This window comes from Phoca vitulina, unplaced genomic scaffold (assembly GCF_004348235.1).
Source record: "Phoca vitulina isolate PV1807 unplaced genomic scaffold, GSC_HSeal_1.0 scaffold35, whole genome shotgun sequence".
Lineage (NCBI taxonomy): Eukaryota > Metazoa > Chordata > Mammalia > Carnivora > Phocidae > Phoca > Phoca vitulina.
Genome location: NW_022589738.1, coordinates 5,347,466 through 5,365,288, shown reverse-complemented (window position 1 = coordinate 5,365,288; position 17,823 = coordinate 5,347,466). Strand labels below are relative to the sequence as shown.

General features: G+C 38.6%; 1 protein-coding gene across 13 annotated transcripts in view; it reads left to right on the top strand.

Moving 5' to 3' along the window:
- DMD (dystrophin) overlaps positions 1–17,823 on the top strand; it is a 2,446,616-nt gene that overhangs the window by 1,926,728 nt on the left and 502,065 nt on the right. For all 13 annotated transcript variants that reach the window (XM_032426633.1, XM_032426634.1, XM_032426635.1 and 10 more), the window contains one exon: positions 11,370–11,524. In XM_032426633.1, the coding sequence (XP_032282524.1) occupies positions 11,370–11,524 (155 nt within the window). The remainder of the gene's footprint in view (positions 1–11,369; positions 11,525–17,823) is intronic.

The following is a 17,823-nucleotide window of genomic DNA, read 5'->3' as shown; positions in this document are numbered from 1 at the left end:
CATGAAAGAAATTGAGGAAGACACAAAGAAATGGAAAAACGTTCCATGCTCATGGATTGGAAGAACAAATATTGTGAAGATGTCAATGCTGCCTATAGCAATCTACACATTCAATGCAATCCCTATCAAAATACCATCAACTTATTTTCAAAAAATGGAACAAATAATCCTAAAATTTGTATGGAACCAGAAAAGACCCCGAATAGCCAGAGGAATGTTCAAAAAGAAAAGCAAAGCTGGCGGCATCACAATTCCGGACTTCCAGCTCTATTACAAAGCTGTCATCATCAAGACAGTATGGTACTGGCACAAAAACAGGCACATAGATCAATGGAACAGAATAGAGAGCCCAGAAATGGACCCTCAACTCCACGGTCAACTAATCTTTGACAAAGCAGGAAAGAATGTCCAGTGGAAAAAAGACAGTCTCTTCAACAAATGGTGTTGGGAAAATTGGACAGCCACATGCAGAAGAATGAAACTGGACCATTTCCTTACACCACACACAAAAATAGACTCCAAATGGTTGAAAGACCTAAATGTGAGACAGGAGTCCATCAAAATCCTAAAGGAGAACACAGGCAGCAACCTCTTCGACCTCAGCCGTAGCAACTTCCTCCTAGAAACATTGCCAAAGGCAAGGGAAGCAAGGGCAAAAATGAACTATTGGGACTTCATCAAGATAAAAAGCTTTTGCACAGCAAAAGAAACAGTCAACAAAACCAAAAGACAACCGACAGAATGGGAGAAGATATTTGCAAATGACATATCAGATAAAGGGCTAGTATCCAAAATCTATAAAGAACTTCTTAAACTCAATACACAAAGAGCAAATGATCCAATCAAGAAATGGGCAGAAGACATGAACAGACATTTTTCCAAAGAAGACAAACAAATGGCCAACAGACACATGAAAAAGTGCTCAACATCACTTGGCATCAGGGAAATCCAAATCAAAACCTCAATGAGATACCACCTCACACCAGTCAGAATGGCTAAAATTAACAAGTCAGGAAATGACAGATGTTGGCGGGGATGCAGAGATAGGGGAACCCTCCTACACTGTTGGTGGGAATGCAAGCTGGTGCGGCCACTCTGGAAAACAGTATGGAGGTTCCTCAAAAAGTTGAAAATAGAGCTGCCCTACGACCCAGCAATTGCACTACTGGGTATTTACCCCAAAGATACAAATGTAGGGACCCAAAGGGGTATGTGCATCCCGATGTTTATAGTAGCAATGTCCACAATAGCCAAACTATGGAAAGAGCTAAGATGTCCATCGACAGATGAATGGATAAAGAAGATGTGGTGTGTGTGTATATATATTATGCAGCCATCAAAAGGAATGACATCTTGCCACTTGCAACGACGTGGATGGAACTGGAGGGTATTATGCTGAGCGAAATAAGTCAGTCAGACAAAGACATGTATCATATGATCTCACTGATATGAGGAATTCTTAATCTCAGGAAACACACTGAGTGTTGCTGGAGTGGTAGGCAGTGGGAAGGATGGGGTGGCTGGGTGATAGACATTGTGGAGTGTATGTGCTATGGTGAGCATTGTGAATTGTGTAAGACTGTTGAATCAGAGACCTGTACCTCTGAAACAAATAATACATTATATGTTAAAAGAAGAAGAAGAAGAAGATGATGATGATGATGATGATAGCAGGAAGTGTAAAATAAAGGGGGGGAAATCGGAGGGGGAGCCGAACCATGAGAGACTCTGGACTCTGAGAAACAAACTGAGGGTTCTAGAGGGGAGGGGGGTGTGGGATGAGTTAGCCTGGTGATGAGTATTGAATAGAGCACGTTACTGAATAGAGCCCTGGGTGTTATACACAAACAATGAATCATGGAACACTACATCAAAAACTAGTGATGTAATGTATGGTGATTAATATAATAAAAAAAATTTAAGAAAAAGAAATATAGATTGACGAAATAAAATTCAAAGTCCAGATGTAAAACCTTGCTTTTAAGGTCAATTGATTTTTAACAAGATTGCTAAGACAATTCAATGGTGAAAGAATAGTCTTTTTAAACCCTTGTGCTTGGATAACTAAATATTCACATACAAAATAGTGAAGTTTGACCCCACATAACACCATACACAAAAATTAACTCTTACATGGATTATGATAGAGCTAAATATAAGAACTAAAAGTTTATTTTTTAAAAGATATATTTATTTATTTTGGGGGGGGCAGAGTGGTAGAGGGAGAGGGAAAGAATCCTCAAGCAGACTCACCACTGAGCATGGAGCAACACGGGGCTTGATCCCAAGACTCTGAGATCATGACCTGAGCCGAAATCAAGAGTCAGACGCTTGACTGATTGAGCCACCCAGATACCCCAAGAACTAAAACTTTAAAACTGTTGTAAGACAACATATGAGTATTATGAGTTAGGCAATGTTTTCTTGTATATGACACCAAAAGCAGGAGTGACAAAAGAACAAATATGTAAGTTAGACTTCATCAGAATTAAAGACTTTTGTGCGGCAAGTGATGTCATAAAGAAAGTGTGAAGACAACCCACAGAATGGGAGAAAATATTTGCAAATATCTGATAAGGGACTTGTATCCAGAATACATAAAGAACTTTATAACTCAACAAGAACAAAAAGATAGCCCAATTACAAATCAACAAAGGATCGTAATAGACAGTTCTTCAAAGAAGATGTACAAATGGCCAATAAGCCCATGAAAAGATGGTCAACATCATTAATCGTTAGGAAAATACAAATGAAAATCATGAGATAACACTTCATAATCACTAGGATGGTTGAAATAAGAAAGACGATAATGAGTTTTGACAAGAATGTGGAATAATTGGAACCTCATACATTGCTGTTGGGAATGTAAAATGTTACAACTTTGGAAAAAAGTTTAGCAGTTCCTGTAGATATTAAACATGAAGCTACTATCTGACATGACAGTGCCACACTCAGGTATGTATCCAAGAGAAATAAAAACGTACATCGACACAAAACCTTTGTACAGTTGTTTATAGCAGTTATTTGTGATAGCCGAAAAGTGGAAAAAGCCCACATGTTTATCAACTAAGGAATGATTTTTTAAAAGGTAGTGTATCCAGCAATTGAATATTATTTGGCAATAAAAATTAATAAAGGACTGGTACCTGCTATAACATGGATGAACCTCAAAAACATTGTGCTGGGTTAAAGAAGCCAATCACAGAAAGAAGCCACTCACACATATTGTACGAGTCCATTTGTATGAAGTATCCAGCAAAGGCTAGGGGAGGGAGAGAATGGACAATGGAAAGTGACTGTTAATGGTACAGGGTTTCTTTTGGGTTTGAAGAAAACATTCCAAAATGAGATTGTGGGGGCTCCTGGGTGGCTCAGTCAGTTGAGCGTCTGACTCTTGATTTTGGCTCAGGTCATGATCTCAGGGTCCAGTTCCTGATTTCGGCCTAGGTCATAATCTCGGGGTCATGGATGCAGCCCCACTTTGGGCTCAGTGGGGAGTCTGCTTGAAACTCTCTCTCTGCCCTTTCCCCTCCCCCTAAAATAATAAATAAATAAATCTTTTAAAAAATTAGATTGTGGTGATGGCTTCACAACTCTGAGTATACTAAAAACCACTACATTATACACTTAAAATGGGTAGATTTTATGCCATGTGAATTATATCTCAAAATTGCTTTCAAAAGGCATGTTTCTACATGTCATTAAGACTACAGATCTTTTCCTGTTTCTTCAAGTTTATAAACTGCTTTAGAAATGTAATTTCTCAGGGTGCCTGGGTGGCTCAGTCGTTGGGCGTCTGCCTTCAGCTCGGGTCGTGATCCCAGGGTCCTGGGATCGAGCCCCACTTCAGGCTCCCTGCTCTGTGGGAGCCTGCTTCTCCCTCTCCCACTCCCCCCTGCTTGTGTTCCCTCTCTCGCTGTGTCTCCCTCTGTCAAATAAATAAATAAAATCTTTTAAAAAATGTAATTTCTCAACATGTATTAGCAACAGAACCTATTCTCTATGAGTCATTATACTAGTTTATTTATACTAGTTTATCCCGGGCTTTTTGGAGATGATAGAATTGCCCTTCTGGAGAGAGGGTTGTACCTGACTAGCTATATCTGTCAGGATAGTCTAAGTTATACCACAGTAATAACCTTCAAATCTAGAGGCTTAACACAAATTTTATATTTTATTCTTGTTACGTGTCCATTGTAGATTCACAAGAGGGTTCTACTTAGCTTAGTCACTCAGGGACCAAGGCTGATAACAGCTGAGTCTTGATATATACTTCCATGATTAAAGAGGCAGGGAACAGGAATAATGCCATCAGTTCATAAACCTTCTGCCTGTAAGTGACAAGCAGCCCTAATCAGTTACATAGCCATCCCCGATTCAATGGGGGTGTGGATGCCATGAAAGGGCACTGAATGTTTCTGGGCAATAATGTATTCTACCACAGGAGGCTCATGGAGTTTGAAAAATAGCCAAGAAAAATGCCACTTTCTGGGGACCTATCCTCTGGCATTCTCTCTGGAGCAATTTCCACCCGACCATTTCCATACCCTCTCCACCAGACTTCTCTTAGATGCCTGGGGTAGCTGGGTGATTTCTTAATTACAACACTACTTAAGCCTTTTAATAAAGTCAGCAAATTAAAGACGGAGCCCAGATAAAGAAAATGCTTTCTAAAATGTCATAATGAAATTAAGGTAATGAAGTACTTGGAGGGCTCTCCTCCCTTCTTTTTGTATAAAACTTATTCCAAAGAAGCTGGAAGAGAAATGGGGCCTGAAACTAAAGAGGGAGGAAAATAAATTGTATGCCATTAGTTTAATTATGAAAATTCATTACATGAAGCCATGTAAGACAGAAAATAATGGAACTCTAATGGGTTGGCCGATAACACATTTACTAGCCTGCTCTCAGCTTGTAGTCATTGTTGAAAGGACAAAAAAGTAACAACTTTAGCATGTAGTCCTCAAAGCTATTGAAAAGATTAATCATTTCCAGTAAGCTGGAAAATGAGGGCCATTTTCTTAAATAGTATCCCCTGTATAGAGTGTTACCTGCTGAAACAGAGATGTTTGGTAATGTCAGAGGTTTAATAGATGAATCTTGAAGTTAATGGTGAGAGGCTTTACTTTTGAAATAGCTTCCTTACAGATATTTTAACATTTCTATTATAAATCCATGAAGAGGTTTTATAGGTCATTTCAATTCACACAGGCAAGAAAGACTGTTTCTTTTTCCCAATAGAGATTTATAGAACATTAATTCATACTTAAGACTAAATTGTTTAGTGATTTTTTTTTAATAAACCAAATCTGTATTTTTTTTCTGCTGTCTTTGTTTGGCATTGTCTTACTTTATTGTACACAATAATTTTCCAATCATGCTATAATCATCAAGGAGGCTATTTTATATTCTTCAGTGTTCAGTTATAATAAGCCCAATCATTTGCATTAAATTCCTTTATATGGAAGTGTATCTTCTTTAACTAGATTGAACCCTGAATATTGGAGTCAAGAAACTTGCATTTTTGTGATGCCTCTTTCACTGATTAGCTTTGTCACCTTCAACAAGTCACTTAACCTTTCAAGGTTTTTGTATTATCGGATGGGCAATTATGGGATTGGGTTGGAGAAAAGGAAAAGGAAAGGGGATAACAAAAGATGAAAGTGGATGTGTAGGTGGGGGTCCTATATTAGAGAGCCTTGTAATGTAAGGAGAGAGGTTTGGATTTTGTCTTGTAGGTAAGAGGGAGCTATTGAAAGTTTTTACAGAGGAGTGATATGATTCTATTTACATTTCAAAAATATCACTTGAGCAGCTGTTTGTTGATGGAAGGTCTGGTTTGAGATGGAGGAAAGGAGCCAATAAAAAGGTTATTGGAGAATCCAAGCAAGAAATAATGAGAGCCTAAATTAAGGCAGCGACAGTGGAGGATTAGGTCACTGACAAGGGCCAGAAACTCAACTCTGCCTTCTGTAGCAGGAAATTAAAAGTTAAATAGCAAAGGGCCTGGGTACAGGTTGGGGTAAAGAATTGGGCCCACTAATCCAATTTACAGCAGTGACATGTCAGAATAGTTTTTGTGGGGTGGTGTTGGCAAAAGCCTCATTTTGATAAGTTGTAGAGGGGCAGGAATGAAATCCGGTTGAGACAACAAGTGAACATTTGCCTTCTAAGGAGCTTAATTGTGACAGAGGACAGAGAGCAGGTTTTGTTGTTGTTGTTTGAAGATGAACGGGTTGGCGGTGGGAATCATGTTTGAAGGCTGTGGAGAAAGACCCTGCAGAGAGACAAGAGACTGAAAAGACACAAAGAGTACATGGAGACTGAAAAGACACAAAGATCCCAGAATAGATGAGTGTCCAGACGGAGGGATCTGCTTCCCATAGCACAAGAGTCACCTCTTCCTCTGAGACTAAAGAGAAGGATGCAAGATGTCATCTCTGTTTAATGAAATGTGTGCTTGTTATGTTAAACTGTGTCATTGTAGGCAGGGCCTATTTGCTGTGAGATTTCTTCCAGTTTGGATCTCAGGGCTCAGTCTGGAAACCACCCTAGATATTTCAGAGGAAATTTAATACCGATGACTGGTTCCATGGCTAATGGAAGACCTGAAAAACCCAGTAGGAGACAGTAGGGCAGCTTGGAGGTTGGCAATATCAGGAAGCTGTTGGCCACCTCAAGGGCAGGAGGGCCAAGCAGTGTTACCGAAGTCCAGAAACCAGAACCATCTGGTGCTTACTCGTAACTGCTGTGGAGGCTGCATAGAGGGTCCTGACACTACAAAGGGAAGGGCTGTTCCTTAGGAAATGGAGACATGAAGGCTTTGCCCACGTAGAGAGGAGAAAATATACTTGAGTTTCCCCCTTCCTCCTGCTCTTCCATGTTCTACCAAGACCTCTCATTGGCCTAACCCATCTAGAAGCCAACTAGCAAGAAATCCTGGGAAATTCTCCTCCGCCGAGGGGTTAGTTCATCTGCAATACTGACTAGAGTAGGAGATTGCCAGAGAACGGATCTAAAAGCTAAGAAGCTCTTCCGCTATTAGCTCACAGAACTAGATTTTTTTTAATGAATTTCTTAGTTTATGTATGCCAACACGGTATCCTAGGCAAAACAGAGAAACTCATATGTAGAACTTTTTGTCCGTAAATATATTAGGGTCCTATTTTATAATTTTCCGAGCAGTTTTGAGTTTGGCCTCATGACAGACCTGAGGCATAGGCAGAATAAGTCACTCCATCTGATTTTACACACAACAAAACTGGGACTCAGAAGGTTAATGACTTTCTTAAGATCAAACAGCAAAACAGTGGCCAAACAAGACTTCCTGGGAAGATGTCTTTTCATTACTCCGTATTGCCTTTCGTGAAGCTCCTTTGAGTCACAGTCATTAAAAGTGTTAAACTCTAGTTCATCTGGAACAAATGGTAATTTCATTTGTAGGTGACCGTCCCAAAACATGTTTTATAAGAAAACTTCAACAACACTCAACCTGAAATTTTTAATTATAAGTCTGCGGACTCACATTTATCTCCTGAATTAAAGGGAGCCTTCTAGATAAGCTGCAGCATTATAGACAATGTCTATAAAACAGTGGGTCCCTTGCTTTGCATTCAGTAGAGGCTTACCCTGTGGTGAATGTAGGGTGGCTTATTCAAAATAGTAGGAGTAGCAGTAGAATTAGTAGTAGTAGTAGTAATAGAAAGGGTAGTAATAATCACAATGATTATAGCTAATATTTACTGAATGCTTTGAATGCACCAGTCACCATTCTAAACGTATTCCCTGGATTTTCTAAATGAACCCTCATGATAATCTTTCAAGGTAGACGCTGTTAATACACCCATTTGAGAAAGAAGGAAACTGAAACACAAAGAGGACAATTAACTTTCCCCTTTGTCACACAACTAGGAAGTGATCAAGCTAGGATTCAAACACAGCAGGCCCAAACTTCTAACTACTCTCTCTCTTCCTTCCTTGTTTTCTCCCATGCAGGGTCAGTATCCCTAAAAAGAATTCTTACAAATAAAAAATAAGGAAAGGCAAACATTAAAATGAAAAACTTTTAATACTCAAAGTTCTTGAAATTAATTCAGGTTGTCCCATAGCTGACAGTCATTTTTCTGCCTAAAATGCTGTGTGTAAAATATCAGCACCATATTAGGTTTGAATATAAAATATTTCTTTCCTGGTTGGGGACACAATCTTTTGGGGATTTAGCATTTTATATTCTTCATGGAAAACACCCACATATATATGCACCCACAAAAATCATCTTTTTTTATAGGCTTGTGTTCACAGTATTTCAAATTTCTTCACACACTGTGATCACCATACAAACAGTTCCCTGTAGTGTATACAATTGTAAATAGAATTCGGAAATAAAAAGGAGTGTATGTGAATTCTATTGTATTTTTGAATTTACACTCCTTCTGTGGCTTGGAGTTATCCCAGTAGTAAATTTCACAGTAGTAGGCAAAACTGGTCAAGGTCATTGTTTGTAGTCTGAAAGACAACTTGGTTAAAATCCAGGTTGGTCAACATATTTGAGGAAGGGAAACCGTCTGTTCAGGTGAATGTCTTTAAGAAGGGAGACAAGAATGCTGTTGTTGAGAACCTTAGAGTTGAGATAAGGGCCTTTGCCCTGTCAGTGTTGCTCAAGGTCAGTGGGATTTCTTCTTTTTAATCCTACATCCTCATAAAACCTGGGCAGTATACAGTGAGGGTTAGAGCTCAGTCAAGATTTCTGTAGATATAAAAATCTCAATTTCAATGTGAATACAAATTTGAAGAAAAATGTATCACTTGTGGGGGTTTTGGTTTTTTTTTTTTTTTTTTTTGGTCTTTCAAGAATTAAAGTTTATCAAAAAGCTCTGGTTTGAAATCAGGCCTCACTCTTTTGCCTGTTTACTATGAAGTCTCTAACTTTAGCTTGATATTTCCTTCCAGATTTTGGAAAATTCGAACATAGTTTTCAACTTAAACTTTTGGGTATATTTTTATGATCTATAGATTAGAACCACAGGGCGTATTCTTTTTCCTCTAGACTTTTCAAATAGCAACCCATGAGTGAGTGGTGGCTTCCAAGATTATCTTTCTTAGGTAAAATAAGTGATTTTAATTACATTTATTAACATCTTAGTTTATATTTTATATATATGTGTATATATATACACACACATATATATACACATATATGCTCTAATGTTGCTTTATCATATCTCTTTAATAGACAAGGGTATCCCTAAAAAGGAATTAACTTGGAAAAATATAACCAAGTCATAGGTCTCAGTTTCATGCATTCTTATGCTACCAATTAGAGATTGAATAGATGATGGATAATAAACTCTTCTTTAAAAATGCAAACACCATCTTATGGATAAAAAAGGCCCAATTACAGTGCATATTACTTTAACACTGTAGGTTTGGCTTAAGTAAGGAGGGGAAGGGATGGAAAGGTCATTTTGTACCTTAGGATATTTCTAGAAAGCGAAAGCCTTCAGGGGGTATGTTTCACCTCAGAAAGGCTTTTGAATAGTGTGAGGATCCAAAAAGTAGAAAATAAGAGCCACAGGGCTTGAGAAAATGAGTACATAAGGAAAGACAGACATTCCACAAGGATACATTTTAATTGGTTTGTAGTGTGGCAACTATTCTCTATACCTTTAAAAACTCTCTCCCTTTTTCCTTTCATAGCAAAAGTTAGTGATACTGGCTTTAGATGCTTGGTACTAATTTGGTTATTTGGCTGTACTTGTTATATGTAACAAATACAATTATTTCTTTTGATTCAAGAATAGAATGTTCTAGTTAACTGAGAAATGCCAGATTATATATACATTATACATTTTCAAGGAATAGGAGTCCACCCAAACATACTGGAACTATGGTAAAATTACTCTTGTTTGATTTTTATTATATAAACAGCATACCAACATGAAAGAACAAATATTAAAACAAAAATGACTACTCTTCAGAAACATCAATTCATTTCAATTTCCTGTGTTCCCCTTCTAGTTCATGACTTAACAGATTTAAGAGGTTCAGTATAGGTAGAAATTGTGTTCTGTTTGTTACGTATGACTTTGATGCCCATTTATTGCACGTTAGACCACTGGGTTGATGTATTGTGTTAGTTTCATGTCCTCTCATTAAACACTGCAATTTTCTCATTTTTTGTACTATATTAGTTAATGAAGGTCTTTATTCCTATAATATATTTCTCTTCTTTTAAATATTTTATTAGGAGAAAATACCAAAAGTACGATAGCTAAGTCAGTGGGAGTAAGCATTTGTATGTCACTTGATACCTTTTGCCAGATTGTCCTGCTAGATACTGTTCCCAGCAGTAGTACATGGATATGCTAGTTTTACCACAGCCCTTCCAGCTTTGGGTTTTATTTTTTATTAATTTAATTGGTGTCAAATTATACCGTCACTGTCTTGATTTAATGCTCTATTTTTTTATTTTTTTAAGTTAATTTTTAAAATGGAAATCTTTTATTCTTTCTCTTGTTTGAATTGCTTATTCCTATTCCTCTGTCCCTTTATCAGTGGCTTAACCCACTATGTTGGATTTGATATAACCATCTTAGCAATTTATATCATCTTAATGCTTTAGAAGCCTCCTCCATGCACTTATAGCCGGGGTTAATTATGTTTCCAGATAAACCTATTATTGGTTTACTTATTTTATGTGTGGTATATCAAGTGATCAAAGACAGAGCTTGATAATACTCAATTGTCAAAGACAAACAAGAAAACAAAGGTCATTTGGTTTAGCAAGATTCTTACATTTGAAATTTTATTCTAATTTTAAAGGAGGATATTTATTAAGGTATTATGAATAAACTGGTCCTTTGAAAATGTTCACAACTAGAATAACAGTACTGTTCTTTTGATGTGTGATATTTTCTATATGCAGCTGTAGTTGAATGCCAGTAGGTGGCACTAATTACATAAACAATTCAACAATTTAATGAAGGGGGAAAGAAATACATGAGATTTGCTTTTCCGTTCAAATTTTGGTATGTCCCATACTCAACAATTATATGGGAGCTTACTTTTATAGTTTGTTCTCTACCATGAAAAAAATAATTAAACCCAGTTGATTTCCAATTAATTGGCACTAAATTGAAATACCCGATACTGAGTATTGCTCAAGATGCAGCATTTGAAAAGTTTTGTCATGAAAAGTGGGTTAGTTTATACAGTCATGATTGACTAAATCACATGGTAGGTTAAAAGTAATCATGTAGACATGTTCTGACCTGAGGATTCAAAAGCTATTTATGCAAAATTTTAAGAAACTACAACTCAAGATTTCAGAGAAAACTGACATTCATTTTCTTTCCCATATGCATCCACAGCAGTTGGCCAAAGACCTCCGCCAGTGGCAGATAAATGTAGATGTTGCAAATGATTTGGCACTGAAACTTCTCCGGGATTATTCTGCAGATGATACCAGAAAAGTTCACATGATAACAGAGAACATCAATGCCTCTTGGGCAAACATTCATAAAAGGTATGAATGACATTATTTCTGAAACTAGTGTTGGCTGCCATGATGGATGGGTGGTGACACTGGGTGGACCACGCAGATTTGTTTTCCTGATCCTGCTAAACTGGGGCTTCAGAGGATCCAAGGTGACAAATGCCAAGCAAATACGCAGGCTCGCCTGAATCCTCTAGAATTTTAAAGGTGAGGAACCTGAAGACTGGTGAAATTAAGTGATTTGCCCAGGCAATGATATAACTAAGAGTTTAGACAAACAAAAATACTGATTTATAGCCGGAAGAGCCATTTGTCAATATGTTTTGAGAACTCTATCCAAAGAAATATTCTATTCCATAGTGACACATGCTGCCTCATTCTTAATCTGACAGGGAAGTTACTTGGCGTTTCATGATGGGATCATAGCTGTCCATGGTGCCATCATTGCATCTCCCTCCACATACTAAATGAGAAAATCCGTGCAGTGTCACATGACTCAGAACTTCATTTCCCCTTCCGTATCAATGAAAATTAACAGCTCTTAGAGATACTATCTCCTCAAAGTAGATTCTGTGTCCTTATTATGCACTCCTTTAACCCCATGTGCTTTTCTTTTAATAGCATGTGTCCTAATTTTAAATAAAAACCTGAATTATGTAAATAACTGTTTAATGTTTGTCCTTCATATTAGTCTAAACTCCCTAAGGACAGAGACCCTCTTTCTTTTTTTTTTTTTTTAATTATGTTCAGTTAGCCAACATACAGTACATCATTAGTTTTTGATGTAGTGTTCAACGATTCATTATTTGCGTATAACACCCAGTGCTCATCACAACATGTGCCCTCCTTAATACCCATCACCTGGTTATCCCATCCCCCCACCCCCTCCCTTCTGTAACCCTCAGTTTGGTTCCTGGAGTCCAGAATCTCTCATGGTTTGAAAGACCCTCTTTCTTATTTGACACATCCTGAGGTCCTGAACCAAGTGATACAATGGGGAGCTGGGAAATACTTGTTGAATGATGACTCTCTTTGCATAATGTAGTTACCTTGTTCATGCTATGGTAACTTAAGGATTATTGGATACTTATTTTTAGTTCTGTCAAAAAACAGGGGCAATTCAGCTCAGGTCATGATCCCAGGAGTCCTGGGATCCAGCCCCCGAGTCGGGCTCCCTGCTCAGGGGGGAGTCTGCTTCTCCATCTCCTTTTACCCCTCCCCACTGCTTATGCACTCTCTCACTCTCTCTCAAGTAAATAGATAAAATCTTAAAATAAAAACCAGGGGCAAAAAGAGTACCTGTACAGTGATGAGGAAAGCCACAGTGAAATGTAAATAAATTCCAGAAGATGACATGAATTACTGAAGATGTCAGTTAGGTGGCCTTTATTAAGAAGAAAAGGCCTCCATCAGGGGGAGAAAAACCAACAGATTTTGAACTAAGAGCAGAAACTCAGGAGTCACAAGCTGCTGATATGCGGAAACTGAGAAAGCAAGTAAATCTTGAAACTGAGTTAGGAATTAAAGAGTGAAAATTCCTGCGAAACTGGATTTACATCGGTGGCCCTGAGGGAAGAGAGCAGCTCTAGTCTTGAATTCGAGATAGTGGGTGTTCAGATGACCATGGAAAAGAAGTTTCAACCTGAAGTTGGGAGTTGCTTTCGGGGCCCTATCACACGGACCCTGGTGGAGAGAGGACAAGCTTGAATAGGGGAGTGATAATTGGAAAAAAATTCTTAAAGTTACTGCCCCCTCTCAGTGGCAAGGTTTGAATTTTCCAGTTCAAATATAGATCTGGTATCTGTTGAGTTAAATAAGGGCAGATTAGGCTCAGGAAGACTTAGGCATATGTGAGCCAGTGGTATCAGAAGCTCAATAATTAGATCTCAATGGGAAATGCTTGTTTGTCAAAGAGAAGCCTCTTCTTTGGGAAAGCAAATTAAGATCAGAAATCAATTTGGTGAGTTTAGGGAATGTAAGCTAACAAGGGGCCAAAATGAAAACTTGTTTCTGGTACAAACCTAGGGCTTCAGGGAGGTCCTATCCCATCTGTGCAGCTCTTTCTAGAAGCCCCCTGGCTCCACACTCCCATGCTCCTCTGATGTCCAAGCTGCTCAGTCTCTTCTTTAAATCACTTCCTCAAGGTCTTGGATTCTTCAGAGGAGGGGCTTCCAGTTTATATTTTTTGACTTGGTCCCTAAAAATCTACCACCTAAAGAAGGTATATAGTTATTTCTCCAATGGCTAAAGTTAAATAGAATGTTAGCAGCCAAATTACATTTTCCACTGGCCCTTACAGAAGCTGAAGTCTGCCAAACTAATTTTGACTCATGCCTCTAAAATTCTTCCCTGTGCCTTTCTCACATGTACTCTGTGAAAATGCATCCACTTGTGTCGTTTCAGTCCACTAATGACTATCCATTTATGTCATTTGCCGCTGACAATGATTTTGTGACTTTCAGACCTGCATATCCCACTGACTTATTTCCATTTGAATGTCCCTCCAGAATCTCAAACTGAATGAGCCCAAGGCTGAACTCATCTTTGCCCTCTTCCAACCTTTTTCTCCAGATGCAGCCTACTTCTCTTCCGACGATGCCTCTCCAGTGAACGTTACCACAACCCAGTCAGTTGCCAAATAGAAACTCATGCTTGAGTCTTCCTTTTACAAGCCCAATAGCTAAGCTATCACAGAGCTATTTACTGCAGAAATCGCTTTCAAATCCAGCCACTCCTCTTTATCCCTCCTCCTCAACTGTCGGGTTTTGCCTGAGTGACTACATCATTCACCTAACTGGTGTCCCTCCTTCTAGTCTTTCCACTTCCTATCCATTCTCTACATAAAATGCAGGCTGATCTTTCTAAATACGGTATATTTGGGGCGCCTGGGTGGCTCAGTTGGTTAAGCGACTGCCTTCGGCTCAGGTCATGATCCTGGAGTCCCGGGATCGAGTCCCGCATCGGGCTCCCTGCTCGGCAGGGAGTCTGCTTCTCCCTCTGACCCTCCTCCCTCTCATGCTCTCTGTCTCTCATTCTCTCTCTCTCAAATAAATAAATAAAATCTTTAAAAAAAAAAATAAATAAATAAATAAATACGGTATATTTATATAGTTCACCCTCCTCTGACTTTTAAAGCCTTTAGTGGCTTATCCATTATTTTCTGAAGACAGTCCATACTCCTTTAAATGATTTTGAGGTTGTGTGTGATTTGGCGTTTCCTCAAAACTACAGCCTCATTTTCTGCACTTACTCAGTCTCCCCTCCCAGGTGCCCCACACATAATTAAGTAACATTGAGCTATTTTCATTTCCTCATTCAGAGCTATGCTCTGTCTTCTCTACTACCTCCTGACCTGAAATATATGTATTATTCCTTCCTCTTTACCTAGTTAAGTTCTGTTCATTATCCAGGTCTCAGTGTAAATGCCAATTCCTTCGGGAAGCCTTTTCAGTGCACACTCTTTCTGCCCCCTCTATTATAGAGCTTACCTCACTACTTAAGTGTTTGCTGGTCATTGTCTGTTACGAGAATGTTGGCTCTGTGAGGGTATTCCCATGGGCTGCTTGTCCACCCTATTACCTTGCACTTAGCTATGCACATGGTAACTACCCCCAACACATTTATTATTAAATGGGTAAATGAACAAAAGAAAAATAACTAACTACAAGTGTTCTGGTGCGCCAATAACTTAACTCAGAAGAAAACTGTCTCCATTAGGATTGCTTTCCATTTCAAATAACAGAAAACCAAAGTTCAGTAGCTTACCTAACGGAGGTTTATTTGTCTCATTTAATGAGTGGTTCAGGGGTAGGCAGATGGCTGACATTGGCTCAATGGCTCAGCATTGTCAGCCTTGAAGTTTCCATGCTCTCCTTGGTGTCTCCCTCAGAACACATGCATTCCAGCAGGAAGAAAAAGAAGGAGAAGGGGTGGTGCTTGGATCAGGAAAGCAGTGGGTTTCCCAGGAAGTTGAAGATCAGAACTGTGCCACAAAACCACCTCTAGTGGCTGATAATTGGGGTTGAGTCAACCAATAGAGAATGTCTGCCTCAAAGGGGATGGAAAGAATAAACTGGGGAACTGACATGCTGTAGCTGGACAGCATTAGGTTCCCTGGAAAGATAACCAGTCAGATCTTTGAGTAAATAGAGTATATTCATGTAGCTCATATATTCATGTTCATTGTATTTATACAGTATATTTACAGAGGATCGTAAAACAGTGGCCATTTGGGCCTGATGGTTGTTCTGGTCAGTGTGAAAGGTCTTGAGGAGAGCTGGATTCTCTGCTGGCTAATGACACCGGTGTACTCGAAGTTCACATTCTGTGTATGCTATGTGTGTCAGCTACACAGATGAAGTTCACATTCTATTTGACTACAGCTTCTCAGCGTCCCTTATTTTACATTCTTACAGATCTTGTGCTAGGTAGATAAAGAATAAGAAAGCTCTTTATATGATCTTTAGTCTTCTGACCCTTTTATCCAGTGTCTTGCCCAGGTAAACCTAGGAGGAAAGTAACATCATCATCTTCCTCTAGATTCATGCTGTCCAATAGGGGTAGCCAGTAGCCAAGGGTGGCAATTTAAATGTAAATTGAAACTAAATAAAATTTAAAATTCATTTTCTCCATCTCATCAGCCACCTTTTAAGTGCTCGGGAGCCACAGGTAACTAGTGACTTCTCTATTGGACAGTGCAAAAGAGAGCATTTCCATCATCACAAAAAATTTGGTTGGTAGTCCTGCTGCAGATCATCTTTGTCTATGTCCAGCTAAGCAATATAGGGCACACTTACAACAATTTCTTAAAAGTAAAAAGGTGTTGGTGCACATTATTTTATTTCCTTGTTTATACTTTATATCTTCTGTTTATCCACTTTGTAGAGTTGGTATTTAAAGTCTCGAAAACTACAACTATCACAGGATAGAAACACTTTGACTTTTGTTGTTAATCTTATAAACATAATTTTAAAAGGAGAAATTATTAACATTGATATTTGGGTTATGGAGAAAAAGTATCTCACATCTTTGAAAAGTACCTATAAACAAGACTTTCTAGGTAGAAGGGACTCTGCTGTAAGCATTCTGGTTACATCATTTCTCACAGTTCAGGCTTTACTGCAGAACACTCATGTACTGCCTGCCCTGAAACTTTCAGTCATATAGAGAAATACGTGCAAAATATCTGTACATTTAGAAGCCTATTTAAAGCAGTAAACTCTTCAATGCATTTCCAATTGTTGAATAACACGTAAAAATTGTAACTTGAAAAACCTTGACATTATATACTGACAGGCTGTAGTTTTGAGACATAATCAAAAACAAGAGTGAACTGGGGCACCTGGGTGGCTCAGTCAGTTAAGCCTCTGACTCTTGGTTTCGGCTCAGGTCATGATCTCATAGTCTTGGGATCGAGCCCTGCATCAGCCTCCATGCTCAGCATAGAGTCTGCTTGAGATTCTTTCCCCTGCCTTTTCCCTCCCCCTCTTCTCTTCCCCCTGCTTGCACGGACACGCGTTCTCTCTCTCTCTCTTTCTCTCTCTCTCTCAAATAAATAAATGAAATCCTTTAAAAAAGTGAACTAACTTTGTTTTGTATTTTAGTGTTCAGCTTAAGTTTATTAATAGGTCATAAGAACCTTCGAATTCTACCCTGGCTTTGATAGGACCTTTACCATTTCATATGGAGAAATACAAATAGCCACATGTGCCTAAAAGGAATTGATCTACCATGCATGATTAAAAGAAAAGGGTACTTCTCAACTAAATTCTGTAGTTTAACAATTCAGATCAGAACATAGATCATCACTGTGACCTATGTAGGAAAATATTTTGTTTTCCTGATCAGATTTCTGATAGAGTCCATGTTAACATAGAAAGCCAGAAACGAGGGCCTCTCCAAGTTCATTTCTTTGTTTTCAACCTCTATGAATAGATATGAATTGGTGAATAAGATAATATTAGATGTGATATTACAAATGATTGTGAGAAGCCTCTAAGGATTAGATTTCAAGGACTGCCATCTGGCTGATGACTTTATGATGATACTGTCATGAGATTTCATTTCCTTCTTTCTATTCCAGGATCACTCTTTAAACAAGAAATGAGCATTAACTCTGAATTGTCTGTCTGTAGCTATATGAGGGCTTCTACATTTACCTACCAGCCAGGAGTGAACTCATCAAGTAGAGTGCCTGGTCCTAGTGTCAGAGGTTTCAGCATGGCTGGAACTTCCTCGCAAAAGCTCCTAGATACCTGAAAAATCTCTCTAGGCTCTAGGAAAAATTTAGTGTGTGTATGTGTGTGTGTGTGTGTGTGTGTGTATATACA